We start from the raw sequence: 27,216 nt of genomic DNA, 5'->3' as shown, positions 1-27,216 counted from the left end.
GCTCTGTCACCAGCAAAGGAGAATGCCACCGCACCTCCAGAGGCATGGCAAACACGTTTTGTTTGCTTATTTACCGCCTTTAATTTTATAGGCTAAGGGAGGAATTTCTCCCTCCTGAATGTGTGCAGTTAGCTCTGCTTGCCCACAAGGAATCTCTTTCCCTGGCTCTGAGTATTTCTGAACAACCACAGGAGAAGACACAGAGGGAGAACAGAAATGCACATCCCTTGTCTACATAGTTCCTGGCCCGAAAACGTCAGCTACTGCAATGGGGAGAGTTTGGAACTCCAGGGGACATGACTGAAGGGGCCCCTCTTCATGCTGTTACTGGTGTTTGGGTGACCTCCATTCCACTGCTACTCATGGGAACCTTGGCACTGAGCTAGAGTTATCAGTTGGGGTGAGGGGGGCACTGACCTGATTGATTTCTGTATTTAATGGACCTGGCTGGGAGATGTGAAGGGAAAATATGGTTCTTAAGCTAATATGTTGAGAGATCAGAGCCTCCAGGGGATAAGAAGGCAAGGCTGAACCGAGAAGCCGCCTCCAGGGTCTCCATGTTCATATTTCTGTCCTATGAGCCAACCGTCTAAAACGAAAGGGAAGTGTTGAGCCTAGAGAATGAAGTGGGCTAGGAAACCGTGGCCTCCCACCTCTGGTCCTGGATGTGGTGCCTGCTGATTCCTCTTGTGTAGACAGTGGACTCAGGGTCGGCATGGTCTGGAAGTGCATGAAGTCCAGACACCCACGTGGAGGTGAATGTGCACTGTGACTGTGACAGTCTGGAAGGCCCTGGGGACTTGTCTCCCTTGAGGCTTCTGCAAGAGGGCTGTTGGGGATGGGCAGTGGCGACCAGCGTCTTTGCAGTTTCTAATGTCACTGTCCCAAGACTGAGCATCTTCTGAAAATACAGCCAGTGAGCGCCGGGCGGGAGCCGCGTCCCTACGGCTCCTCTCGGGGCTGCCCAGCAGAAACACGGCCCAGCAGCTTCCGGCCACGTTTCAAAGCCTTTGTTTAAAAGTATAGTTTTGGATTTTAACACTCATTATGACTAAAAGGAACAAAACTCGATTTGGGGTCTCGGGAGCTACAACTCTAAACTCTTAGGCTGTCAGGAGCCATGCTCTCAGCTTCTTATCTTGCTGGTTTAATGAGGTTAATGATTATTTTTCTACTGAGCATCTACCTGTGATCTTCATAAAAAAATGAAATAAATGACACACGTGGAGATTTAGAAGGATATCACGGTGGAAAGTAGATGTTAACCGGCTCTAGAAATATGATAGTTATTAGCTGTTTGTGGTGCAGTGACTGTAATATGATAATAAGATGTATTATGCAGACAGAAAGCACCAAGAGAAATGACATGTAGTAGAATCATAAGAAAGAGAAAAAGATCTTGTTTGGCTATTCTCTTTATTGTGATAAAATTAAAATGGGAGAAAGTTGAAACCTACATGTTGAAATTTACATGGTATTTAGTATTCCGTTTCTTTTGTTTGTTGGATGAGTGTGATATCTTTCCCCTGGAAGGTGGATCAGTGTGTGTGTGTGTGTGTGTGTGTGTGATCTTTGGTGAATTTAAGGCCTCTGAAACCTGGGTTCTGCTCTAGCAACTCTTCCTATGGTTGGGAATCTCCCATTTCTTGATCTTTGGTGTTTGTTGAATGAATGAATGAATGAATTTACCTTTACTTAACTTTAAAGCCTGGTGTTTCTACTTCCAAAATGTACCTTAAACCCATCCCTCTCTCTCCATCTTCAACTACTAGCCACATCCAAGCCACTTCTTGCCTGTACTACTCAGTGGCCCCTAACTGGGCTCTTACCATTCATTCTTGGACCAGAATGAAATTTTTAATATGTTAATCAGATCATGCTGCTCTACTGCTTAAGTCCTTAGAATGGGACCCACACTCTCTGTCAAGGTCTACAAGGTCCTGTGTGATCTGCCCCCTGCTTCTCCCCACCCTGGTCTCATTTTGGTTCTTCAGACCCCCTGAATTCTTTCTGGCCACAAGACTCTCCTACTTGCTGTCCCTTTGTCCAGTGGCTGACTCATTCTCGTCTTCGGATACCAGCTCCCATGTGTTTCCCCACAAGGCGTGTGCTGACCATGCTATCTGAAAACTGCCTCCCCTCCAACTTTCTCTTCATTATGCTAAGTCTATTCCCTTCACAACGATTGTTACAATCTGCAGTGACCTCCATTCTTGGTTTATTTTGCTTAATGTTTGTCTCCATCAGTAGAATATAGGCTCCACTTGGCAGATTTGCCTGGCACGTTCAGTTATAGCCAGAGCACCAGGTGCTCAATTAGCATAACAAAGTTAATGGCTTGGGACTGGACTTGCTTCTCTCTCCCCCTGCACACATACACGCGCTGGCTTTGCCAAAAGACAGCACTAATGCTGCTGTCCCTGGAGACCTCTTTAAAAATAGTTTTTAATTGATTTTGAGAGAGAGGCATATCCATGCAAGAGCGATACACTGATCAGCAGCTGCCTCCTGCATGCCCCCAACCGGGATTGGTCCCGAAACCTTTCAGAACCACACAGGCCAGGGCTCCCTGGAGACTTTCTTTAGAGATGGGACTCAGGATGCCGAAAGTGATGTCACGTATTTCACTGCACACCATCTGTGCACGCTGCCACCTTCAGGCCCGAAACGAGCCTTCTGGAATCCTCAGGCTTTCTAAATGCTAAATATGTGGCATAATCAGATCTCTAGTCTCTGGTGAATAACTAACACACCTTTATGCTAAAATGCAGATTTCCCATTGAAAGGCAAATCTCTCTTTTTGAACCTTTGAATAAGACTGAATTTGTATTTATAAAGTAAGTTATATGCAAGAGCATATTCTGGGCCTTGAGCACTTCCATTTGATTGCTCAGTAAATGCATTTTCACTCACCCAAGCTCTTGCCTCGAAGTATTTTGCACTGAGATAGTCAAGTAAGTCACAGTAGCCCTATTGAATTCTATATCATTTTATTCAATAACGTTCTGCATGGTTCCAGGAATTTTCTGGGCCTTTGTGTCCCAAAAATGGGTTGAGAGTGTTTTTTGGGGGCCAGGTGCGTTTGGGGTCTGTAATAGGGGCAGAAAGGCCTTATTGGGTAAGGTAAGGTGGTGACATTATTGGTACCAGGCCTGTCTCCTACTTACTGGATCATCTTGTTTAAGATGCTACTCAGAGTTTTGGCTTCCTTGTCTATTAACCGAGGAGAGTCATTCCTACCCCGATGGAATTATTTGGAAGATGAAATGATATAATGCACAATGGCTAGCACATAACTAGTGTTTTATGAACTTAGCATAGCTGGATTCATTGACTTACACATTTTAATCATCAGTACTGCAACTAGACTCAGTATATCTCTGCTCCACTCTGTGCATTCAGTAGGAGCTCAATACACACTTAAAATGGCATTTGTTATTGTTTTCTCATCGTAGAACTAATGCTCATCATCCATTGAACAATCCACAAATAACTGCTAATGTTTTAGCATTCTCTGCCTCTCCCTTCTTTGAATGGACCCACCTGGAATTACTTAAGCTAGGCTTACTGGGGGCAGAGAAGGGCAGCCCTGAGAAAATATGGGGCCAGAGAGAAAATGAGGGACAGATTTCCCGATGCACCCCCAGGCCCACCGGCCCAGGGCCCTGCAGCTCCCTCCCTGGGCCTCCACCAGGTGGTGCCGGCGGGGGGAGACGTGGCCGCCTCCAGAAGCAGACACCTGTCCTCCCAGCAGAGTTCCGTGCTGTCCGCTGCTCCTCATGTGACAGGCCGCCCATTCTTTCCTGGCTGCACACTCCAAAGAAACCTACTTACCTTGCAAGTAAGCCCCAAATAGAGCACAAGCTGCTTCCTGCAAGTAGCTTTCTGCCGAGGCCACTGTTGCTCCTGTTGCTTCGCCATGTCCCCTTCCCTGTCTGGGACCCTTCCCTGTCCTGACCCCTGGACAACGGCTGACAGAGGGAGTCAGGCCGCAAAGCTGTTTTATTTGTCAAACACATCCAGGCAGGTCACAGCGGAGCAGGAGCCCGAGAGGCTCACGGGCCATGGGGTCAAGAAGAGCCATATGAAAAGTATCCCAGAGTTTGGATCCTGCTGATCTTATTTTCTTGCTGGTTATCCCCAGGCAAGTTACCGAACTTCTCTGAGCTCCAGTTTCCTTGCTTAACATGGTTCTGCAATGATTCTTGTTTCACGTGCCGATGCCTGTGCTATGGACGTTTTAAACGTCATCTCAATTAAACTCAAAATCTCATGGCAGAGCTGGTACATTCAACAAAGTGAAAGGAAGTGGGGATTTGGAAGAGAACCAGGGAATCAAAGCCAGAAAAACTCATGTTGCTAGCCCTGTGCATGGCACCAGGATCAGCCTCCAGTCACCACCTGCCTGTCACCATAGCATGGAGAGGGGGGCCCCAGACATGCTGTCTCAGAGCGCGATCATACTACCTGCCTCACCGCTTTAAAGATGAAAAATGAAGCCCAGAGTGGGGTACGACTTATCTGAGTGTTGTTCACTCCCTCTTTCATTCATTTATACATTTATTCATTATTCATCAAACATCTGTTGTACTTCTATCACGTCTAAGTCCTGTGCCATGTTCTAGGGGTGCAGGCATGCCCTGAGGGCACAGTCTGCCCAGGGAACCGCTGAAGCCATGAGGGGGGTAGAGAACCAACTGCACGGATGGATGGGAGGAGGCAGTCGATGTAGACTCCTCTCTCAGAAGACTGGATTGAAGAAAAGGGGGAAAATGAGAGGATAGGATGAGGAGGACCCAGGAAAGATTTTATTAGATGGGGAGACTGGGCACCATGGATTATGTAAGGAGAATGATCCAGAGGAAAGTAGGGATGGAAGATACAGATGAGGGAGTGATAACCGGTGTGTGGGGCTCTTGAGTGCAGCTGGGCAAGGAATCAAGAAGGCATTTGGAGCCTGGCCGGTGTGGCTCAATGGACTGAGCGTCGTTCCATGGACTGAGAAGTTCCAGGTTGATTCCCGGTCAGGGCACATGCCCTGGTTGTGGGCACAATCCCCAGGAGGGGGCGTGCAGGAAGCAGCTGATTGATGTTTCTCTCTCACATCAATGTTTCTTCCTCTCTCTCTAAAAAAATCAATAAAAACACATATTTGTTTTTTAAAAAGTAATTTGGAGGGACACTTGACCCCAGGCAAAGGTTTTTAGGATGGAGACACGGATGGGGAAAGCATCCCATGTGTTACAGAAGCTGTGCCCTGAAGCCACAGGTGGTTGGAAAACACAGGTGCACCACGGATTCCCCATGGCAGCTGCAGGTCCCAGTAGTCTCCCCTGGTCTTCAGGTGTGGGGACAGGCCTGGGTAGGTGCTGCTAAGCAAGGCCAAGCAAGGGCTCACGGTGGCAGGAAGAAGCTCTCTGGAGGAAGGACAGGGTCTAAGAATCTGCCCGGGGACCTAGTCAGTGGGATTTTAACAGGTCTTACAGTCAATACCCTACCTCTGCCAATGTCTCAACTAATCAGATCTTAGAAGGGAATCATCAAAAGACCAAAATTTTGCCAATCAATAGTCATCCTGTCCCTGTCCCCAAGTCTGTACTGGAGGAGTAATGGGTTCTTCAAGGTGTCGCTTACCCAGCCACTGCACGGAGGACAGTGCCTTATTCGCACCTTAATGATCGAAAGTGAGATATGTGGGGAAGGGTAGGAGGCTTTTTCCATCTTTTGAGAAGCTGAAAGTTCCCACCAAGGGGCCAGGACAGAAATGTGAGGCATGTCAGGGTATAATTTCCTCGGTGCCAGCAACAGGAGCATGCATGGGAAACGTGGGCCTAGTTTGCTGTTCAGGGTCTCAACCCTGGGGCCAAGGGCCGAAGGAAGGTCTGGCCTGAGCCAGGCAGTCCAAGGTTTTCCACCTTAGGGACCCAGTGACAGGGACAACTGTGGCCAAGCGTGGGCTAGGGGCTGGCTCTGAGCCCTCCAGGGCAGGAGAACACCTTGGCACACCTTCGGAATCATCCCCATCTCGATGTCCCTGTCATTTGGCAAAGGTGATGGGAGAGACAGAGATTAGAGGGCCAGTCTTTCTGGTTGATGTGGTTATCGTTGTTTTGATTTAAGTGTATTTTCTAAAGGTCATTATGGGAAGTGGTCAAGGAAGAAAGAGAATGGGACTTTGGTTCATTAAGAGGACAAAAATCTATTTGGAGACTGTGAACCTGTGGCCAGCTCATGACTGTACCCTTGCTCAGGGACCTGAGGGAATGGAATCACAAATGTCCATAAATTGTATGTACTCCTCCACCAGAGCTTAGGGAAGATAGGTGGAGGGGGTTCTTAGGTCTTTGCTGAGACCGTAGGCCCCCACAGCCACCTGAGCCCCCCAGTTCCCCTTGGAAAGGCTGTGAGAAGAAGCTAGAAGCACCACAGGGAGTCTACACTAATTTCCAAACAACCAACCCATACCTGACCATCAGCAAATCGGATCACACGGGCTCTGTCACCAGCCTTGGGCCATGTGATGTGATGAGTCCAAAGTTGACCAAGCCACAGACCTGGCCCCAGAGAGCGCCCAGTCTACCTGAGGAGCCCCAGACAGCCCTTGTGGACCAAACTGAGAACCAGTTAGAGCCCAGCCTCGAGACATAGACCCAGTGTGGTGACGGAGTTTAGAGAAGGAGAAACTGTGGCTTCCAGGGGCCAGGGAACACTCCCCATTAGACAGGGGCCTTCAGCTGGACCTTGCTTGACCCCTTTCCCACCTTAGAGATTGGTACTGGACCCTGTAAAGATACGATCATGGCAGCACATTCAGGGTGGCCGAAGGACAGGCTTCCTTCTGGGGCGTCCTTCCTGCCGCTGTTGGTCAACGGCTGCACGGCCCTTTGAATTCCTTCGTTGTCTGTGGAGCAAGATCCCTAAGTGTTGCCGGGGAGGGGGACTTGCTGTTGCAACGGCTGCTGTTCCATTAGCTATGCTCCGGGGTGGTCAGCTATGCCGCTCCTGCACCAGGCTGAGGGACAGGAAGAGACTCTTCTGCATGTGCTAGTCACAAAACTGGCATAGACAGAGTTCAGCACACACACGCAAACCTCTGTGATGGATAGGGCAAGTGTAATAACCGTGTCCATTTCAGAGATGAGAAGGCTGAGGCTTAGCAAGGTTAGGAGTGCAAGGTGATGCCGCGAGTAAGGACAGGTCAGGGCCCTGTGCTTGGGAATTTGGCTTCTCAGCTCTTGGTCTCTCTGTGTTCGGTGCTGCCTCCACCCCACGTGGCCGGCGTTGACTGGAAGCACTTTACGTAAACTATGTCATGGACTCTTCCCAACACGTAGGAGATAAGTATTCTTTTCACCCCCTTTCTGCAGCCGAGCAAACCGAGGTGCAGAGAGAGATCTGGGGACTGGCCCCAGCTCACACAGGTTGTTAGTGGTGGAGCCAGGGGGTCTAACCCTGGGCTGGTAAATTTGGGCTCCTGCTCTTGACCATTTGGCTATGTTCCCACATGAAGTGGGTGCCAGTGATGACGGAGTGGCGTGTGGGATCAGGGCCTGAGGATGCTGGCGGGGAAGGCTGCCCGTTCCCTGGAGCTCCTGCTGCCTCCCTCGCCTGCTTCCAAGGGCCTCTCTGGGCTTCGGAAGAAAAGCCTGGGCCACTGGTGAAGGGGAAGCCCTGGGTGGACACGGTGAGGCATGCGTGCTGTCGTGAGGCTTCGAGACCGTGTATAAAGGGGCCAGGTTTTCAGAGCCGTCCCGATGCCGTTCATCTGCTTGCTGGGTAGAATCCCTGGGACAGGTCTGCGACTGGCTGGGGCCTCCGTTAGCTGAGTCATTCACAGAGGCACGGACGTTGACTGGCTCCTTTGTGTTTCTAGCAATGCAGACTGCTCCTCCTGGCTCCCGGGATCCAGAGAATGATACCCTTAGAGGTAGCTTATTGACGGGGATGCAGGGAGCTCTGTGTTCTGCTGGCCCATCTCAAGAGGCAGCGCCCGTGCCCGGCATACTCTCCTACCAAACCTGCCTGCAGCTGACTGACATCGGTCTGTGTGGCTGTCCTTCCACCTAGCCAGCCAGTGGCTCTCCAGCCCACTGTGGAACGGTGATGCAGGCACAAATCCTCACTTACCTGTTTATCCCATGCTCGTGTGTGAGGCTCTGATGGCAGGCTGTCAGCCTCATCTCTGTAGCCCTCTTGCAGTGGCTCATGACCTTTCCCTGTCACCTACTAGACCTGCAGAATCTACACTGTCAGTATAGCTGCTCCTGAAGCCGGGCATTCCTAATGTGGACAGGTGCATTTTGATTCTGGGGGGTCCTGTTTGACAAAGTCCCGAGAATCCTGCCTACAGGTGACTCAGGGAATTGGGGCTCAATAAAGAGCCCATGAGGTCCTCCATCCCTCAACCTGGCCTTGCTTTCATTCCCCAGCAACTTCCCTGCAGCCTAGCCTCAGCTGCCCTGTTTCTCAAAGTGTGTTCCTGGGAACACTGCATCAGAAACACTGGAGGAGTTGGTGGTGTAGAACAGACTTGGAATCTTAAAATGAGACTTGGTCCAGCCGGTGTGGCTCACTGGTTGAGTATTGACCCATGTACCAAAAGGTTGCCAGTTCGATTCCCGGTCAGGACACATGCCTGGGTTGTGGGCCAGATCCCCACTGGGGAGCATGCAGGAGGTGGCCAATCGACGTTCTCTCTCATCGATGTTTCTATCTCTCTCTCAAATCAATAAAGGGAAAAAAAATTTTTTTTTAAATGAGACTTAGACATTTATAAGAATTGCACAATAGAAAGGAAGGAGGATTGAGTTCACCCGCTGAGGACTGGGACCACCACAGGCTGGGTCCCTGACCGTCTTTCTTTCCTCGACTTGAGTATATTCAAGATCTCTTCAGGATTTGCCTTGGGGAGGAGGGGCCGGGCGATGCTCAGGTAGGAAAATGAGACATCATGATTTTCAGATGAGGAAAGCAAACCTTGTGTTCATCAGTTCTTAAACTTGCGCAAGACTGAAAGAGGGTAATGATAACATTACCCGAGAAGACATACTGTTTGTCTGATAAAACATTTATGGTATGCAGAGGATTACAGTGTGTGTTCAGGGGATACAGGCTGCCTTGTTATTTGAGATGGTTCTGTTGACCAGGGAGGAGCTAATTTCTTGGGGCTTGTTAGTAATGACCCTGTTCCAGAACTTCTGCTCCAGTATCTCTGGGAATGGCCCGACTCAGGGTGAGTCTGTATTTTCACCAGACTTTCCAGGTGGCTCTTGTGTACTCACCGAAGTTTGGAAACCTTTCCCCAGCCACATGGTTCTCAAGCTTGGCTGCATATTGGAATCACCTGGCGAGATTAAAAAAAAAAAAGAAACATAGCAAAACGAGATGCCTGGAGCCCACCTTCAGAGAGCTCGGCTTGGCAGGGCTGGGCATCGGTAGTTACGGTCACTGTTTCGTTCCGCGGGAGGCTCTGCTGTGCAGTCAGGACTGAGAAGTTAGGGTTAGCTGTGGCTCAGGGATGGTGCCTGCCTGTGCCCGGCCCGTACGTGAGTGTGTGGGTGTGTCTCCTAGGCTGACTCCCACCCTCCGAGGCATGATGGCTGGGAACGGGGCTCACTCCAGGACACAGGTGACTCCCTTTGAATGCCTTAGTCTGGTCATCACATGGCACAGCAGCCTGGACTGCATCTGGAGGGTCTTGCTGGGAGCCCAGAGAAGAACCCTTGTCACCTTGCCTCTCCTGTGTGGCTCTGGGTAAGACAAGCCTCTCTGAAGGAGCAGGGGCAGCAGCCGCTGCTGGGAGGGTTCTAATGACCAAGGTGACCTTGCCGAGGACGGCAGCACCTGATACAGGGGGTGTTACAGAACCGTGAGCTTGACACTGTGCATCGCGTCTGCAGGGCAGTGAGGAGCCAGCGGAGCCCTGCACCCTCCCGCCATGGGCACAGGCAGCAGATGTGGCCAGCAGGTGCACGCGGGACCCCGACTTCTCCCATCAAGGGCCTCCTGCCTCCTGGACCCCAGCTTAGGAAGATGCTCTCTTCTAAAAACACTGCCCCTGTTCAGAGATGATCAATTTATCTCCCATCTTCTACTAGTCAAAGACACATGCAGCTGTTAAGCAGGGCTCTGACTCCCAGTACATAAGGCATGTTTCTCCCGGAGTCTTCTAGAAATCTGACCCGAAGCCAAGGAACGGGGTCTCCTCACTGATCTGTATGTGTCCGTATCGCTAGGCCTTTTGGAAACAGTTTGAAGACCCTGGGAATTCCCTGCCCAGGTCTCAGCTCCTGTCGCGTTCCCTGTCACTTCCGTCCCAGCCTTGCCTCTGTGTTGTCTGCAGGAAGTCCCCGAACTCTCTGATGGGAGGGTGAGCTTGGCTTCATTCTTTCCCCCGGGAAATGAGACAGGTGAAATCCCTAGCTCACCAGCTCGTGGGGTTCAGCACATCTTCTTTGCCATTGACCCTCTCTTTAAAGGGTTTCCTATTCAAGAGGCTGATACGCAGACACAGTTAGAGTCTGTCTGGTAAAAGGGGAAAGAGAGACCTCAGACCTCCCCGACCCTCCAGTCCGGGTCTACCTTCCCCAGCCGGGCTCCACGGAAACCCTTGACAACCACTGCCCTGGCTAAGTTCTTTCCAGTGGAGGTACCTTCCCCCTTCCGGGGTGGGGTCCATGTCAAAACCATGAGACAGTAGGTTAGGTGGCACGCATACTTTGGAAAAACTTACGCAAACGACCATTGTTTCTATTTGTTTCAGTTGTGACATTTAATTTTTTATTTATTTCCTAGTTTCAAGTAAGAAAGGAGAACAGAGATTTTAACATTTATGGACAGAGCATATTGAGCCTGGCTGGTGTGGCTCAGTGGTTGAGCATCGACCCACGCACCAAGAGGTCACTGGTTTGATTCCTGGTCAGGGCACATGACCAGGTTGCGGGCTCGGGGTGTGTAAGAAGCAGCCAATCGATGGTTTTCTCTCACATCGACGTTTCTATCTCTTTCTAATCTCTCCCATCTTCTCTCTCTAAAAGTCAATAGAAAATATTTTTTTTAAAAAAAAGAAAAGGGGACATTGATTTATAAACAGTTGTAATCAATTGTTTTCAAAATGCAGGTTACAGCCCATTGATGACTAGATCATGAAATCCGTTTTCAAGGTTGTGACCAGCTTTCCTTCCCAACAGAAATTTATAGCATAAAACAGAATATACCAGAGTTCATCCCACATAGGAAGGCTAAAGAATGTTTTGCCAGTTGCGGTTTCCCTCGTGTATGTTTGCACGCGTGTGCCTGGTAGACTGATGGGAAATGTAATTCCTAATGGGGTCGCAATCCACAGGGGCCCAGAGCTCGTCTGAGTGGGTGGTTCCTGCTGCTTTTTGAGGCTCTGACTTTGCCTCACGCCTGCATCGGGCCCCTCCACCTGCTGTACTGAGCAGTGTGCCGGGGAGCCGGCCAGAGAGAGGAGGGCTCAGGAAGGCAGGCATGCTGGGCGGGCGAGCCCCACCCCTCCAGAGGGTCCAGCGCCCCATAACTGTTCAGCAATAACATTCCTCCTACTGGCGGGAGGTGTGGAGGTTAACGGAGGGCCAGCTCTGCCCAAATCTATGGTCCACGGAGCTAACTGTGGTATGTCTTACACAAGGCAAGTGATATGGGTGTATGAGGTGAGCTAGGGGTTCACCCCTTGACCACTCCCGACACTCAGCACAATAACTATAGTAATAATCGCCACTGGTAACATAGCACAGAGAATATGAGAGGCTTCGTTATCCACTTATTCAACCCACAGTAACCCTGCATGGAAGCAGGTGTTATGATTATCCCCAGTTGTCCACATTAGGAAACTGAGGCACAGAGAGGCTGAGTGACTTGCGCCAGGTGCCAGGCTAGGCTCCCTTTCTGCACAGCTGCATCTCTGTGCATAGTCTTTGAATAAGTGCATTAGCTTTCATTCACAACTTCAAGTGCACAGAGTTCAATATTCGCCTCTCTGTGGGGACCCAGAATAGGTAGGGCAAGCCAATGTGTCTCTTCAGTGTGCTGGGGCCCACCAGGGAGCTTCTGTCTGAGCCACCCACCCAAAGGAAAGGGCATTAGAACTGGGTGCATCTCCTTCCTGAAGAGCAGACGGACACGCTCAGGAGCCCATGAGACGCTGTACATCTGGGGGTCCTCTCTGGCCATCCATGGCGTAGAGTGGAACCTCAGGGCCACAAGTCTCTGAGCAGAGCTCTTACCCTCAGATCTGAGCCTGGGAGACTCATGTCTCCCAGGAGGGCCATCTTGCCCGCTCTGGGCATAGGAACAGGCTTCATCGTGCACTTGGAAAATTCATTTTGCAGAGCAAACACTCATGATTCTGGAGGTCCCTGAAGAAAGTTCAGACCCTGTGGATAATCCTGAGCCCACTGACGTGGCCTCGTCTGACCTTGTGTATAAGATGTGGGTGTGGATGCTTTCCAAGGCCCGTGGCTGACAGAGATAGAGAAACATGGGACCACCCATTCATTGTGCTCGGGACACACAGAGTTCCTTTGTCTGAAACTTAGCTTATTTTGTCGGGTTGAATGCTAGACCCACCTCCTTCCTCTGCCTCAGGTGCCTGTGCAGCACAACGGGCCGTAAGAATTTACCAGATGGAAGGATTCGTTTTCCCTCCTTCCAAAACGATAGGCACGCCAGGGCTGGGGTTTGTTTTTTGCACACATTCCTCTGACACACGCTGCATTCATAATACGGAGCGCTGAGACATCACAGGGGTTTTCACGTCTTTCATGTGAGAAATATTTTTACCGTCATGCTCGAGAAATGGATTTCGTTTGAAAATGGCCTATTTCTTTTGATGGTTTCTTTGACGTGGATTCAAAGCTTTTCCTGGTCCGGCAGGGGTCTGAGGTCGGAAGGACCTGTTTGTTAACTTTTTTCAAAGGACAAGTTTATTTCTTTTCTCCAAAATACAGCCGTGGCTGCCAGGGCCGGGAGATTTATGACAGGACAGTAATGGAAAGATGTCCGGGAGCCAACAGCTGTGGGGAGTGACGGAGGCTCAGCCCGGGGCCCTCCCAGCTGGGCGCCCCGGAGCCTGTGAGCACATCACCAGCACCCTGGCTCCTATGTATCCTTCTTCGCTGTACATTACACTTAGAGGTTCAGGTGTGGCTGTTTGACCAGAGAGGAGTCTCAGATGTCTTCACGTAAATTTGTCTTTACAAGCGTTCTTCTCTTGGCTTTGAAATGACACATTTTTAATGGGCTTTCTGCATGCAGTGAGCAACCACTTGGGACTGGAGCAATGTGTTTTCAGGACGAGCCTCTGTGGGCTGCAGTGGCACTGTGTGACTGTGCCCACGTGTGCGGACACAGCTGGAGACAGCCGAGCAAAACAGGAACTCTGCTGTCCTCTGGGAGCCGGGGTTAATAGTCCCGGGATCTTGTGATTAATACCCTCTCCCTGCACACCTGCAGAGCACTTCTTACCTACCTGTCAGCCTGACGTATAGGTTGCAGGTGCTTCTGCAGCTCAGACCCAGGCACCAGCACTGCTGGAGGTCTCTGAGGGAGGATTTGCCAGTTTGCCCAGGACTTGCGCTGTGGGGTTTGGCTGTCTCAGAGGTACTGGAAATGCTGGATGGTCGAACAGGTTGCTTTTTCTTTGAACCACATTGCAGGAACCCTCCTGGGTGGTGGAGGGAACCCTGAGCAAGGATAGAGGGCATTTAGGGGCTTTGTCTACTAGTCCAAGAAGGGGCTGTTACCTAGCTGTATGAACTTGGCATGCCATTTAACCTCTCTGGACCTGAATTTGTTTGTATAAAATAAAGAATCAAACAGGAGGTAAAAGGATTCCACTGAACATTCTGTTCTCAAGTGGAAGCCACTGGTCCCTGTGTGAGCCAGAACCTGCCATCTGAACCACCTTAGAATAATGGCATTTTAGGACATGACAGTTTGTGACAGTTCTTAGAGATCATCTTGTTCCACCCCTTTCTTTACCCATGAGAAAACTGAGGCCCACAGAGAGGGAGGGCTTGCCCGAGGCCACAGACGTGATGAGCTGCAGAGCAGGGACTAGAAGGAGGTCTGTGGTGCCCAGTCAGTCTTCAGACTGGTTCTCAGATGGGGCCCAGCCAGCAGTCTCAGTATCCCTTGTTTGAAATGCACATTTGTTAGAAATGCACATTCCCAGGCCACATCCCAGACTTGCTCATCAGAACTCGGGTGGAGTCCAGCGATGCTCTGTGAATTTACAATTCCACTGGTTACGGCTGATGCTTGCTAACCCTTGGGAATCACGGAAATACAGCGTGCAGCTGCTCCTTTAAGACCGGAGACGTTGGAAACCAGCAGGCCTCCCTGAGAGACTGGAGAGAGGAGGGCAGAGTGATATTACAGAGGGAAGGTGCCCACGCTCTTCCCAGCTAACGTCAGGCTGCAGGTTTGCCAGAGCGAGGGCTCTGGTGCAGCCAGGAGGTACAGGCTGGTGCAGGCTGGTGCAGGCTGGTGCAGGCTGGCCTCTGCGGGTGGTCTGGCCACAGGCTGTCCTGTAGCTAAGGGCCACTTTTCCTTCTCCCTGCTGAGCCCAGCTGTTCCGATCTGTGCATCTGTCCAGGAGAAGTGTGCCACTTGAACGTTCATCAGCAGGGTTGGCCCGCTAGTTCATTCCACGAAATTGATGTGTAAAAACACTGTGTTTTATGTGTGAACAGTGAGGTGTATATCTAGAAGTCCAGGTGCTCAGCTCCGTGCTGTCAGCTCTGAGAGGGAGAAAATGATGGTGCGTGCTTCGGGGTTCATTATATCCCCTAGGAAAATGGTAGGTTTTCAGGGCTGTTTTAAAGTAGCATGTAATGGCACCTATAAATCCTGGTTCCTAAGATACGGACATTTGTCACTCCTTAAAATGAGTTTTTTTTTACATGTTCTTCATATTGGTTGGCTTGGAGCATAAAATCTTGGACCTCTAATGGTAGCTTTCATTCTCCATAATTCGTAATCCAAGTCCATTTCCACTTCCACGAGTGTGTGGGCACACTGAGCTCTGGCTGCCTCCCCTCCCGTGAGCCTCAGCCCTGGGCTCCGCCACACCCAGGCCCAGAACCCACCCTGCGTGGGCGGGGGAGGACAGGGCATCCAAGCCCAGCACAGGAATGGGTGTGGGATTTGTCTGGCTGCCAGAGGCTGTTATGCAGTATGAGGAGTTGGCTCCCAGGGTCAGAAGAATTCCTATCAAGTCAGCCCAGGTGGAAGTCACTATGCTTCTCCCTAGACCCCTAACTTATTCTCTAGGCCCTCGCTGGGACTTGCCACCCGTCCTGAATCCTAGCCCAACTCCAGCCAGAGTGTGAGGCCTGATTCCTCCATCCTCGGTCTTGCCCACCCTTGTTTGCAGTGACGTGAACATCCAGAATCGTAAGTGCCTTTTGTCATTCGCAGTTGGGGCTGAATTTGACCTCACTTATCCCATCGCAGCCCAGGGTTGTGTCCTCTGGGCTGATCGCAGGGTCTCAGAGTGGCCGAGAGGTGTGTCAAAGCCAGTGTCCAGAGGCCGAGGCCCGGGGCAGCAGGCAGGCCGAAGCGAACACTTTCAGAGCTAACTTGGTGTCAGGCACTGCCCAGAGTCCCCCCTTCACTCCCCACTACAGCCGATGAGGCAGGGGTGTCACCAGCAGCAGGGACCGCCGCGGATCCACAGTCAGTGCTACCACCTCAGCAGGGGCTGGCAAACTTCGCCCACAAGCCACAGCTGACCTGCCGTGGGACGTTTTCCCGGACGCAGCCGGGCCCCCTCGTTTACGTGCAGCAGTCTCCCCGACCCCCGGCTTCACGTTCCTCAGCGTTAGTGGCCCCTGGTCAACCGAAGTCTGAGAATAATCAATGAAAACTTTCAGAGATGAACAATTCATAAGTGTTAAAGAGCACGCCATTCTGAGTAGTGATGAAATCTCACGTCATCCAGCTCTGTCCCACCCCCACCCAGGACAGGAATCGGCCCTTCGTCCAGTGTTATCTACACTGTGAACACGAGCCGTCCGTTAGTCCATTAGTAGCCGCCAAGGTTATCAAATCAACTGTCATGGTACCGTGGTGCTTGTGTTCAGATCACCCTTATTTGACTTAATAGTGGCCCCAGAGACATTCACATAACTTATATTACAGTATGTTGTTTTACATGTTCTATTTTGTTATTAGTTATTGTTGTCAATCTCTTACTGTGCCCAATTTATAAATTAAATCTTAGCAAAGGTATGTATATATAGGACAAAACACGGTATATGCAGGGTTCCGTCCTATCCGCAGCGTCGGGCATCCGCTGGGGGTCCTGGAACGTGTCCCCACCGGTGAGGGGAACTGCGCTGTTACGTGTGGCTGCTTTCTCAAGGCAGAGCAGAGTAGGTGTGACTGAGACCTCGTGACCAGCAAGGCCTGAAACAGTCACAGCCGATTCTTTACAGAAAAAGGGTTACCAGCCTGTTTCACATCGCTCTTCCTGCCCTGCCTTCCATGGATTTGAAAGCACTGTTCTTCGCATGTGCCAAAGTGCTTGTGTTCACATCACAAGCTGTGTTCAAAATGTGCATTTTGGGGGGAATGGTCACAACTTTCATCAGGTTCTTAGATGAGAACCAAAACAATAGAACTGTAGCTTTGGGGCGTTTGACGGCAGAGTCTGGGGTAACCAAATGTGGGCCCCCAGCCCGAAGTGCAGCCGCACGAGGCAGGGACAGAGGTCGGGAGCCAGGTGGAAGGTGGGGCAATTCGATCAGAGCTAGTGGGGAAGACAGAGGCAGGAGTCGGCTGCCCAGGGCCTGCCTCCATGGCCTGAGGCTCTCCTTTCTCGTTTGTCACCTTGGCACAGGAGGGAGGCGGGGCCAGTGCGGCTGCAAGGTCAGGGATGGACCCTCTCGGCAGCTCATGGCCAGCTCACGTGCACCTGCTTCGTTGGAGGGCCTGGCTGGCAGCCCTGCTCTGCTTGTACTGGGCGTGTCTGCCTGCTTTTCAGTCTCAGCGGAGTGTCAGGGGTCAGAGCAGTACGGGGGCAGGGCTGGCTCTCCACAAACGTGACCTCTGTTCCTTTGCCTCACTGCACCCCGAGGGCCACGGATTAGAACCTCCTTTATAAATGGCACAAACCACGGTGGCCAATCTCTCACTGGGGTAGGCAGAGTAACAGCCCCCCAAAGATGTGCACCTCCTTATGTCTGGAACCTATGAATGTGTTACCTTGCGTGACAAGGGGGTTGATCAGCTAGCCTTAAGATAAGGAGCTTGTCCTGGCTCCTCCAGGCAGACGCGGTCATCGCAGGACCCGTGCAGGGGCAGAGGGTACCAGAAGAGGACAGAGGGATGCTCTGTGCACAGGGCTCACTGTTTTGACAGTGACCACGGAGTAAGAGAGCCAGGAGCCGAGGAATGCAGGTGGCCTCTAAAAGCTGGAGGGGAGAATTCAAGAATCCAAGGAAATGAATTGTCCTCTAGAACATCCAGAAAAGAACACGGCCAACACCTTGATTTTAGCTCAGGGAGACCCTGTCAGACTCCTGACCTCCAAAACGACACGAGAACAAATGCGTATTGTCTTAAACCCTGAATGTGTGGCTATTGGTTAGAGCAGCAACAGGAAACTAACCTACTTACCAGGAGCTTGGTAGTTTGCTAAGTACTTGACTGGCATCCACTCCTCACCTAATTTTTGTAGTGAGCTAGAGGTAAAGATTATTGTCTCCACTAAACAGATGAGTAAGCTGAGTTCCAGAGAGGCTCAGGAGCTCAGGAAGGTCACACAGAGCTGGTCAAGGGCAGAGCTGAACCCAGAGTCTGGAAGCAGGCTGCCCCTGCAGTGCAGACCCCGGCCCTGCCTTGAACAAGGCATCTGGACAAGCCTCTCTTCTTCCCCAAAATGCTCTCCAGGTGCCGGAGGAAGATCTCTGAAAGTGACAAGAGAAATGCACATTTCTGAACATTCAATAGGCCCTTTTCTTTTTAACCCAAAATAAAACATGCAACAAGGCAACTCAAGAGTGGAAGAACGTTTTGGGAAACAAATCATTGAATGGTATGTTTGAAAAAGATGAATTTTGTAGTATGTAAATTATACCTGTTGTTAAAAAATAAATAAAACTGTTGTTAAAAAATAAATAAAATGAGTGGAAGACAAGGAGACATCCTTTAAAAATTTTTATCAGGGATATTCAGCAACTCTTACTCCATTAGTTAATGCTTAGCCTTCATCCGTCAAAGCCGACTTCACAGCCCCTCACCACCCCAGCCTGCCCATCTGTTCCCATTCCACAGTGAAGAAAACAGAGGCCTGAGGGGCCGTGGATCTTGTCCAGAGAGAGTGAATAACAGACCCAGGAGTGAGGGGCGTAGGGGTCCCCAGAACACTCTGGTGGGAGGACCAGTAGACAGGGTCATCTGTGCCTATTCCTCATATGAACTTCAGACACACACACACACACACACACACATACACACACTGCCTGCCTATTCTAGTTTCTCCCTGCCTCCTCACCCCTGGGTTCTGGATCTTATTACCAGGCACCCAGAACTTTAGCTTTGAGCATGGCCTGAGGGCAGAAACAGAAATAGCAGTGCCTATAGGACTGGCTGCGGGGCAGAAGCTAAACCCCCCTCTCCACTCACCCTTGAGGCATTCGTAGTTTCCCCACAGCCTGAAAGAGGGACATAGCAAATGGATCAAACCCACAAGAAACAAGAAGGCTCCACCTCTTTGCTGGGAAAATGTCCCTAAAAGGTACCCAAACAGAGGGACCAGGGGCAAAGCTGCCACCTCCAATGAGCGCATGGTCCCGCCTAGGCAGCGGGCTCAGGAGTGCTTGGGGACATGAGCTGTGTTCCAGTTGGCTCTGTCTGCCCCCTTGGCAGGGCTTGACCAGTCCTCTCCCCACCCCCAGGTGGGAGCCCCAAGCCACTTTGACCTTCAGCAGCAACTGTGTATTGTGGCCCCTTCTATTGCTTTATGGGATTTGCTAAAATCCAAGGAGCAGAGATGGGTGCCGGCTTCTTGCGTAGAGAGTTCTGGGCTAACCTCCCCTGTGGCTCTCACCAGCCCCTCAGCGTTTTCACTGAAGTGCATGACAGGGGCTGGCAAATGGGTTGGCTTCAAAAGAGGGGCATCTCGCCCTGGTTGGTTTGGCTCAGCAGTTAGAGTGTCGGCCTGTGGACCAGAGTCAGGGGTTTGATTCCAGTCAAGGGCATGTACTTCCGTTGCGGTTCGGTCCCTGGCCCTTGTTGGGGTCCTGCAGGAGGCAACCAATCCATGTGTCTCTCTCACATCAATGTTTCTCTCTCTCTCCCTCCCTTCCTCCCTCCATCCCTCTCTATCTGAAGATAAAGGAAAAATACCCTCAGGTGAGGATTTTTTTTAAAAAAGATGGGCATCTCCAGGAATGTGGTCCAGGAGAGGACAGGCAGTTGGAAGTGAACAGCACTAGGCAGCATTACAATGTCTGTTTTTCTCCAAAACCCATTTCCTTTCTGCTCTATCGTACACTCTCAACACTACTGAGACCCTGGCGCAAAAGCAGCCGGGCGAGCCCTCGTTTGGGCTGCTCACTGAGGCGGCCACCCTCACGCAGGCACCCTTCCCGCTGTCTGCATCGCGGCCTCGGGAGCCTCAGCAGCCTGGCGGGGTCTCCAGATGTGCTCCCACACCTGGCTGCTGAGCCTGGGGACGGCGCTGAGCTGCGGCTTTTGTTGCATTCATTGCCCAAAGCTTCGCGGTGCTTCCCTGCCCCACCTCGCTCCTGTCCCCCTGAATTAGCCTGGAGGCTGTCAGGACCTGCTCTGCAATTCCCAGCTCTCGTTAGCGGGCTGCAGGTCAGGCATGGGGGGCATATCTCTGAGACCAGATTGTGGCATTTCCCGGATGCCCATGTGAGCCCTGGCAGAACTTTCTGGAAAACAGGTCATTCACAGTGCGGGGTGGAGTTTGGCTGCCAGTGACCACACTCTGTGGAACTTCCTGAGAAGTCTCTAAGACCGTACTGTTAGTCTCAGATAACTTTGCTTAAATGAACTAGGTAGGAATTGAGCCTGGCTGCGCCTTCACTGGCCCGTGGTCCCACTTGCTGACCCAGCACTGTTCCCGTTCAGCGCCCTCTGGAGGGCTTTGGGTGTCCCTAGCAGGCAGGGGAGCCACCGACCCCACCGCGACCTGCTGCCAGGTGGCAGGCACCGTGTAAGCACTGGGGGGTGGGAGGAGAATAAAGCAAACATCCTGGCCGGGGAGACAACAAGCCAGATGAACAGAAAAGTCCGTCAGTGGGTTGAGAGGATTAATGTTTGGGAAGGGCCTTGCAGAGGAAGGGGCTTTGGGAGGAGCAGCGAGGGGGTAGCACGATGGAGCAGAGGGAAGTGGAGGGACAGGGCGCTGAGGTGAGATGTGCCCAGAGGGCTGTGGCCGGAGGTGAGCTCGGGAACGATGGGGTCGCATCGCCCGGGGCCTGGTAGGCATTCGTAGAGGCTTCTCTCATGCCAAGGCAGACAGACGGCCACGAGTGGCCTCTGCCTCGGGCAGCCCTCAGCCGCTGGACATATGTGTCTGGAGTCACCTCATTTGGTCAGATGTGCCCGCAGAGGCCTGAATCCCAGCAGGGGCCGCAGCCAGAGCCCGCTCCTGAGAGGAGAGATCCGTGGGTCTGGCCTATCGCCACGTGTCCTGACACCCCTGGGCCTCTGCAGAGATCCCAGACTATGCACTGCCTGCGGGGTCTTGGCCACTCCGCATGACGAAGGTGGCCCTCCTTTGCTGATGCCAAGCAGGTCTGATGTCTTACTGGAGAGAGAAGGGAGTCAGTCTAGGACAGGTTAAAGGTACTTGTCTTTGGACACAGAGACCTTTCATCTGGGGACTAGACACCCGAGTCAGGCCCTCAGGGCAGGGCCATCTTTCACCCCTGAACTCAAAAGGTGTTGGTGGAGAGCACCCGGGTCCTCAGCCACGAACATTTATTGAGCTAACATTATGTGCCAGGCACCATGCTGAGCTCCTTACGTGGACCATCTCTGGAATACGCGCAAATGTTCTATGAAGAAGGAACTATTATTGTCAACCCCATTTTATAGATGAGGAAACTGAGGTGTAAGATAAGTCAGACTATACTGTGGACGGTAGAGCTGGAGTATAACCCCCAGGATTCTGTCTCCATAGCCAGGATTCTTAACCAGTTCTTTGGACAGGAAAGCAAACCAGATGGAGTTGGCAGAGGCAAGGCCTGTTTCCCTAAGAGATGGCAAATGTAAGGTGTGAAGCAGGGGAACAGCACACTTTCAAATGATTATTGAGTCTCTTGGAGGCATCGCGTGCTGTCTGGGGGCCAAGCCGCCAGGGAACCAGACAAAGTCCACGCTCATGAGCGTGACACGGATAACCTCAGGCAAAGACATCAGCCAGCACCGTGCTGGGCGCTGGGAGGGACTCACCAAAGAGCACTTCCTTCCCGCCGCGATGTCACTACCTCAGCATTCAGGACGCTCTGCTTTAGAATGTGCTGCCGTTTGCACCGCACTGAGTAAAAAGGTAGGAGCATGTGGTAGAACCCCGGACTTTAACATGTTTATAATGTAATATTATGCAACACAGGCCTAATTGGGAACCATAATTTTTTCATGAACCGGTCTCATTTTACTTGGTAATATCCATTTAGGTGTGTGAGAGCGGGGAAGCTCCATTTCTGCTCCGTTCTACGTGATTCAGGTGGTTCACTGATTTGGATTTTTACTACCCGCCATTCCAAGTGACAGAGTCGTACATCTCTTTAGAGATAACGAGGATCTTGCGGAGCGTGCGAGCCCTGTCGTCTCTTCAAGTATGCCTGGGGGGGGGAGCAGAGGCGCCCTGGGTCCGGGGATGGAGCTGCGAGCAGCCTCCGCACCACTGAAAACGTTTGCTTTGTCACAGAAATGCGTGCAGAGTTTGCATTTTACTCCTTTTTTTCTCTTTATTGATTTTAGAGAGAGAAGAAGGGAGAGGGAGAGAGAGATAGAAACATTGATGAGAGAGAACATCGACTGGCTGCCTCCTGCATGCCCCTTACTGGGGATCGGGCCCACAGCCTGGGCATGTGCCCTGACCGGGAATCGAACTGGTGACCTCGTGGTGCACGGGTCGATGCTCAGCCACTGAGCCACACAGGCTGGACTGCATTTTACTCCTTAATATATCCTACCCTATTTAATGTATCTGAGTTTCCTTCTACATCTTTAAGGCTCATTGGTAACCAAGATGATATACCCAGCCTTGAAGACCCTGAAACCCTGGCCCCTTGCCTGTCTCCACCCTGTGCCTTTAAGTACCTGGCATAGGTGTGCCATGCACCTATTGGCTCCATGTGGACACCTGAGGGGACGGTGGCAAGTGTCCCAAACCTGCTTCTGCCTCCTAACTTTCTTCTTTCTGTTCTGTCTCATTCTAGACTTCTGGCTCCATCTCTTACTTACATCACACTTATGAGTATAGAAGTCACAGTCCAGTGGGCTTGGCACCCCTGTTGGGTTTCTCTCATTCTGACCTTGAATGGGTTAATCTGACTACCTGTCTCTGAGGACAGATTTCCAAGCCCTGACCCACCAGCCTATGCCCTGGCAAGACATACCTGTTACCCCCATAAAGGAGGGATTTAAATGACCTGCTAGGTTTCCCCATTTCTTGTACACTTATTCTGAGACATAGTGCTTTTCATACATTATTTTATGTCATCCTCACAGATCTCAGGGATGGGTGAAGGGTATGATTATCCCCGCATTACAGGTGGGGAAATTGAGGCATAGAGAGGTTGAGTGTTTGCTTGTGGCCCTGCAGGCAGTGAATGGTGGAGCAGAAATTTAGTTGAATCCATCTGTGAATTCAAAGCCTCTGCTCTTATAGGTAATAGTGCCTCCTCCATTTTCTTGGAAAGTTCCGGGGAAAACATGAGCTCTTCTTGACCTGGTGTGGGAACTGCCTCCACAAAGTCCACCAGGGGCCATTGAGCAGTGCCCAGAGTGTAGGGGGCCCTGGCGGTGGATTGGCCACCCCGGTACCACTGATTCCCTATTCTGGTGGATAGAATCTAGAAACTGCAGGAGGCAGTCTGATGGGGGGGGGGGGGGGGGTCCCTGCGGCCAGGTGAATATCATTGGGGAACCAGGCAGTAAGAACTGGGCAAGGGAGCTGGCCTCCAGCCTGGGGACCTGGGTGTAGGGCAGGCTCAGGACTGGCAGGAAGTGGGGGTACACTTTGGGGACAGAGAGGCAGAAACCCTGTTCTAGGGCTGGGCCCAGCATCTCTGGCAGGGAAGCAGACTGGGAAAGGAGGGGGTTTCAACTTGAAGCCATGGGGCATCAAAGTCACGTCCATCAGCTTCTCAGTAGACCCTGGTGGGTATATTTCCATATTTCTCAAGCCTAGTGATTACTGGGTGGAGGAATGGAGGGATAGATGGATAAATGAGTTTGAGGAAGCATAAAGATTCCAGTCTCCCCTCTCCCTACCCCCAAAGATGGCACTAAAATTGTTTTACCCAAAGCAACGGTGAGGAAGGGAAAGGGGTTGTCATGGCATATGCAGAGGTGCACTCTGACCCACTGTCTCCTTATCCCTTCTTTCTCCAGAGGCTCCCGCCAAGCCCGAGGAGGCCGAGGCTGAGCCCTTCACAGACTCCTCTCTGTTTGCACACTGGGGCCAGGAGCTCAGCCCTGAAGGCCGGCGCATGGCCCTGAAGCAGTTCCAGTACTACGGCTACAACGCCTATCTCAGTGACCGCCTGCCCCTCGACCGGCCCCTGCCTGACCTCAGACCCAGTGGGTGAGCAGAGTCAGTGGCTGGGCTCTTGTTGACCTGCCGGTGGGGGGCGGGGTCACCACAGTGCTGGGGACAGAGCCAGGACTGGGCATTTGGACTCCTGGGTCCCTTCCTGCTTCAGCCAGGGTCTGTCCCCTTGGCCAGCATTGGGCAAATCCCTCTCTTCCTTCTTCTTCCTCGGCCTCAGTTTCTCCACCTCTAAGCAGGGGGAAGGCTTTCTTCCATTTGAGATTTTGAAGATTAATAACCTAATTTACTTCTTAAGGGCACTAGAATCATCTAGCATTCCTGTTAATAAGTCATTTTAACCCAAGTAGTTGCATTTTTATGAACAATTATTTTTTCTGTAAATTAGCTTTTTAAAGTACATCCATCTTCCAGGGCTAACAAGTCATTACACCTAACAGAGAAGTCTGTCTTGACTTCTCTCTTTGTTACAGAAGATGTTCCTTTAAGGTTCAGTTAGAAATTTTATTACTCCTAATTATTAAAAATGTGGGCACATACCACAGCTGAGAAAATCTCATTAACTTTTGTGAGCTCACCCCACACCTTCTTTTCCCCTCTTTCTCCTTATTTTAAAAATTGTCTTAAAGCTGCACACCATAGTGAGCTTATATCTAGAGTTCTCAGGAAAGAAGCTGCTGCTGGGTTTGGAGGCTGTGTTCTTCGGGGGAGGAAGTTCAGTTCAGTTTAATAGAACTTGCTGAGCACCTGATATGTGCTACATAATTGTGCATGGTTTTCCCTGGCCCAGGCATAATCTGTCTGGGCTGTAGGGATGAAAGGGAAGCTGAGGACCTATAAGGGAAAAAGAGTATATGTTCATTTAAAGGACAGTTACTGAGCACTTATTGTGTGCCAGCACAGTGTAGGCCTGGGGATAGTGCCATCTCTCTCGCCCTGCCGAGGGTCGGCTTAACGCAATGAACTACAAGCACACGCTGGTAGGAGTGAGGGGGAGCATTGCAAGAGAGCAAAATGCTCCAGATCTCTGGATGCAGCCCAGTTTATTTCCAAAGTGGTTCTCCAGGTTACATGTTGATTTAGGCAATTATTTCCTTGAGATGACACCTCTGCTTACCATACAGCCAAACCCTGTCTCTCACATTTTACTGTGAGGAGACATTCAAGATATAAAATAACAAAACCATCCAAGCCTGGGCTTCCATGGCCCATTATCCTCTCTGGGCAGTCTTCCAACCCATTGACATGCAAACCTTATCTATTCACATGCAAACAAAACATTTCGTTCCAAACAGGGCAGTCTTCCTGCCCTCCAGGTAAACCTATTTATCCACACACACTTTGATCCTAGGCTGACCAGGTCTCGAGAATGCATATCACAAGGTGCATATCCACCAAACCCCCATCCCTACAGGATAGAGCAGTGAACAAAATAGGTAGGAATCCTTGACTTTATGGAGCTTGCATTTCAGTTGGGGGAAGACAGATAATAAACAAAACAAAGACGTCAACTGTGTAGCATGTTAGATGGCAGTAAATGCTATGGAGAAACATAAAGTGGGAAAGAGAGAGAGAGCCAGCCTGGAATAGGAGAAGGGGGTGAAGTTTTAATGAAGTGGTCATAGAAGGCCTCACTAGGATGGTGACATTTGAGCAAAGGCCTAGAGATGAGGAAGCAAGTCATGTGAATTCCTGGGGGGAAAGCTTTCTAGGCAGAGACCAGCAAGTGCAAAGGTCCTGAGGTAGACATGTGTTTGGCATGTTTGAAGAAGAAGAAGGAAGCTTGTGTGGCTGGAACAGAGCAAGCAAGAAGGCAGTAGGTGGAGTCAAGGTTAGAGGGACAACAGGACACAGATTGCTTAGAGTAGTGGTTCTCACACTGGCTGCACATTGGACTCATCTGGGAGCTTTCAAATATTACTGATGCTGGGACTGCACTCAGACCAATTAAATAAGAGTTTCCAGAGGCAGCACTCAGTATCCATATTGTTTCTAGTTCTCAGGTGATTCCAATGTACAGCTGAAGTTGAGAACTGCAGAGAAGGGCTTCGTAGGCAGCTGCAAGGCATGTGGCTTTTGCTCTGTAAGATGGGAGTCCATGGGAACAGCTTGAGCAGATTAATAATGTGCTTTGGTTGTCATTTTCAAAGGCCCCTCTGGCTGCGGTGTTGAGAACAGACTGAAGGGCTGGGTAGAAGAAGGGAGACCTGTTAGGAGCTTTCCACAGAAATCCAGGTGAGAGGTCATGGTGGCTTGTGCCAAGACAGCAGTGGGGCAGGTGATGGGATAGGGTTGGATTCTGGGAATATCCTAAGGTGACTTCGGCTAGGTTCCACAGGGTTTCAGCCCTCTCGGAGTGCTGGAGAGACCACACCTGGGGCTGGGGGAAAGCAGGTCTAATGTGGGCTAAACCTAGAGGCTCTGCAGAAAGGGTCCTCAAGAGGAGTGGGGGCCCCAGGACCCCTGCAGGGCTCTTGGCCCTGACCTTGGCCAGCATAGGAGCCGCAGACTTTGCAGCCAGCTCTGATGCAAGACACAGGCCCAGCTCAATACATGTTTGTTCCACATTACAGGGGAAATAAGCAGGAAGCCAGGGAAAGGGAGGATCTCACAGACCACAGCATGGCTGTAACAGGGGCGGGCATTTACACGGGGCTTGACTTGCCGAGAGTGCCCTTCCCATTTGGACCACACAGCCTGCAGTGAAGGTCACAAAGGAAGTGATGCATTTTCCCAGTCAGAGTCATGGAAATTGAGGAGTGGAAGAGTAAGACTAATGTCCAAGGTCACGCCTTCACCCGTCCTTGGGAGCGGTGCCCTGCAGGCCGTTTCTCTCTACTGCCCTGGGGGAGTAGGAAGCGGGAGGTGGCGCACAGAGGCCCTGTGGCCTTTGTCGGAAGGGCCGGGCTCGCTGGCAAGCAGAGCTCCCTCTGAGGAGGTGCATTTTCAGAGGCAGCCCAGACTTCCTGCCTTTGCAGAGGAAGGGTCTCTGAAGGCCTCCAGGTGGTCGGATTCTGCAGCTTCCTCCCGAGCCACTGGGAAGGAGCAGTGAGCATAACAGAAAGACTTTCCCTCCGTCCAGAGCTTTAGTTTACGGGGCTGCCGTACCTCCCCCATGGCACAGGGGACGTTGGTCAGCCCTCTCTGCAGCTGGAAGACGCAGCTCTGCGAGGAGGCCGAGGGAGCTCCCATTCCCCCGGCTCCCGCAGAGGCCTGTCAACTCGGTTCTCTTCGCGCACGTACTCGGAGGCTCTGGGTGCAGCCCCCGTGCCAGACACGTGCCCCAGACTGGACAGATATTGGGGCGCCCTCCACACAAGCGTGTGCGGAGGGACATTGTGCCTCCTTTGTCTGTAAATCGCCACAAAAACATCCCTGCCTTGTAACAAGGTCATTGCTAGGCTTAGCCTGTCGGACTCATTTCGGAAACATCTTTT

The 27,216-nt window shown here is 51.3% G+C and overlaps 1 protein-coding gene across 1 annotated transcript in view; it reads left to right on the top strand.

Moving 5' to 3' along the window:
• The window catches only part of GALNT18 (polypeptide N-acetylgalactosaminyltransferase 18), a 326,286-nt gene that overhangs the window by 138,484 nt on the left and 160,586 nt on the right, over positions 1 to 27,216 (top strand). The window contains exon 2 of the mRNA XM_036259150.1: positions 23,623 to 23,815. Coding sequence (XP_036115043.1) covers positions 23,623 to 23,815 — 193 coding nt within the window. The remainder of the gene's footprint in view (positions 1 to 23,622; positions 23,816 to 27,216) is intronic.

The sequence above is a fragment of the Molossus molossus genome, unplaced genomic scaffold (genome assembly GCF_014108415.1).
Source record: "Molossus molossus isolate mMolMol1 unplaced genomic scaffold, mMolMol1.p scaffold_m16_p_13, whole genome shotgun sequence".
In the NCBI taxonomy this organism is placed as follows: domain Eukaryota; kingdom Metazoa; phylum Chordata; class Mammalia; order Chiroptera; family Molossidae; genus Molossus; species Molossus molossus.
The sequence above is the reverse complement of the archived record's forward strand: the minus strand, read 5'-3'. Positions and strand labels throughout refer to the sequence as shown.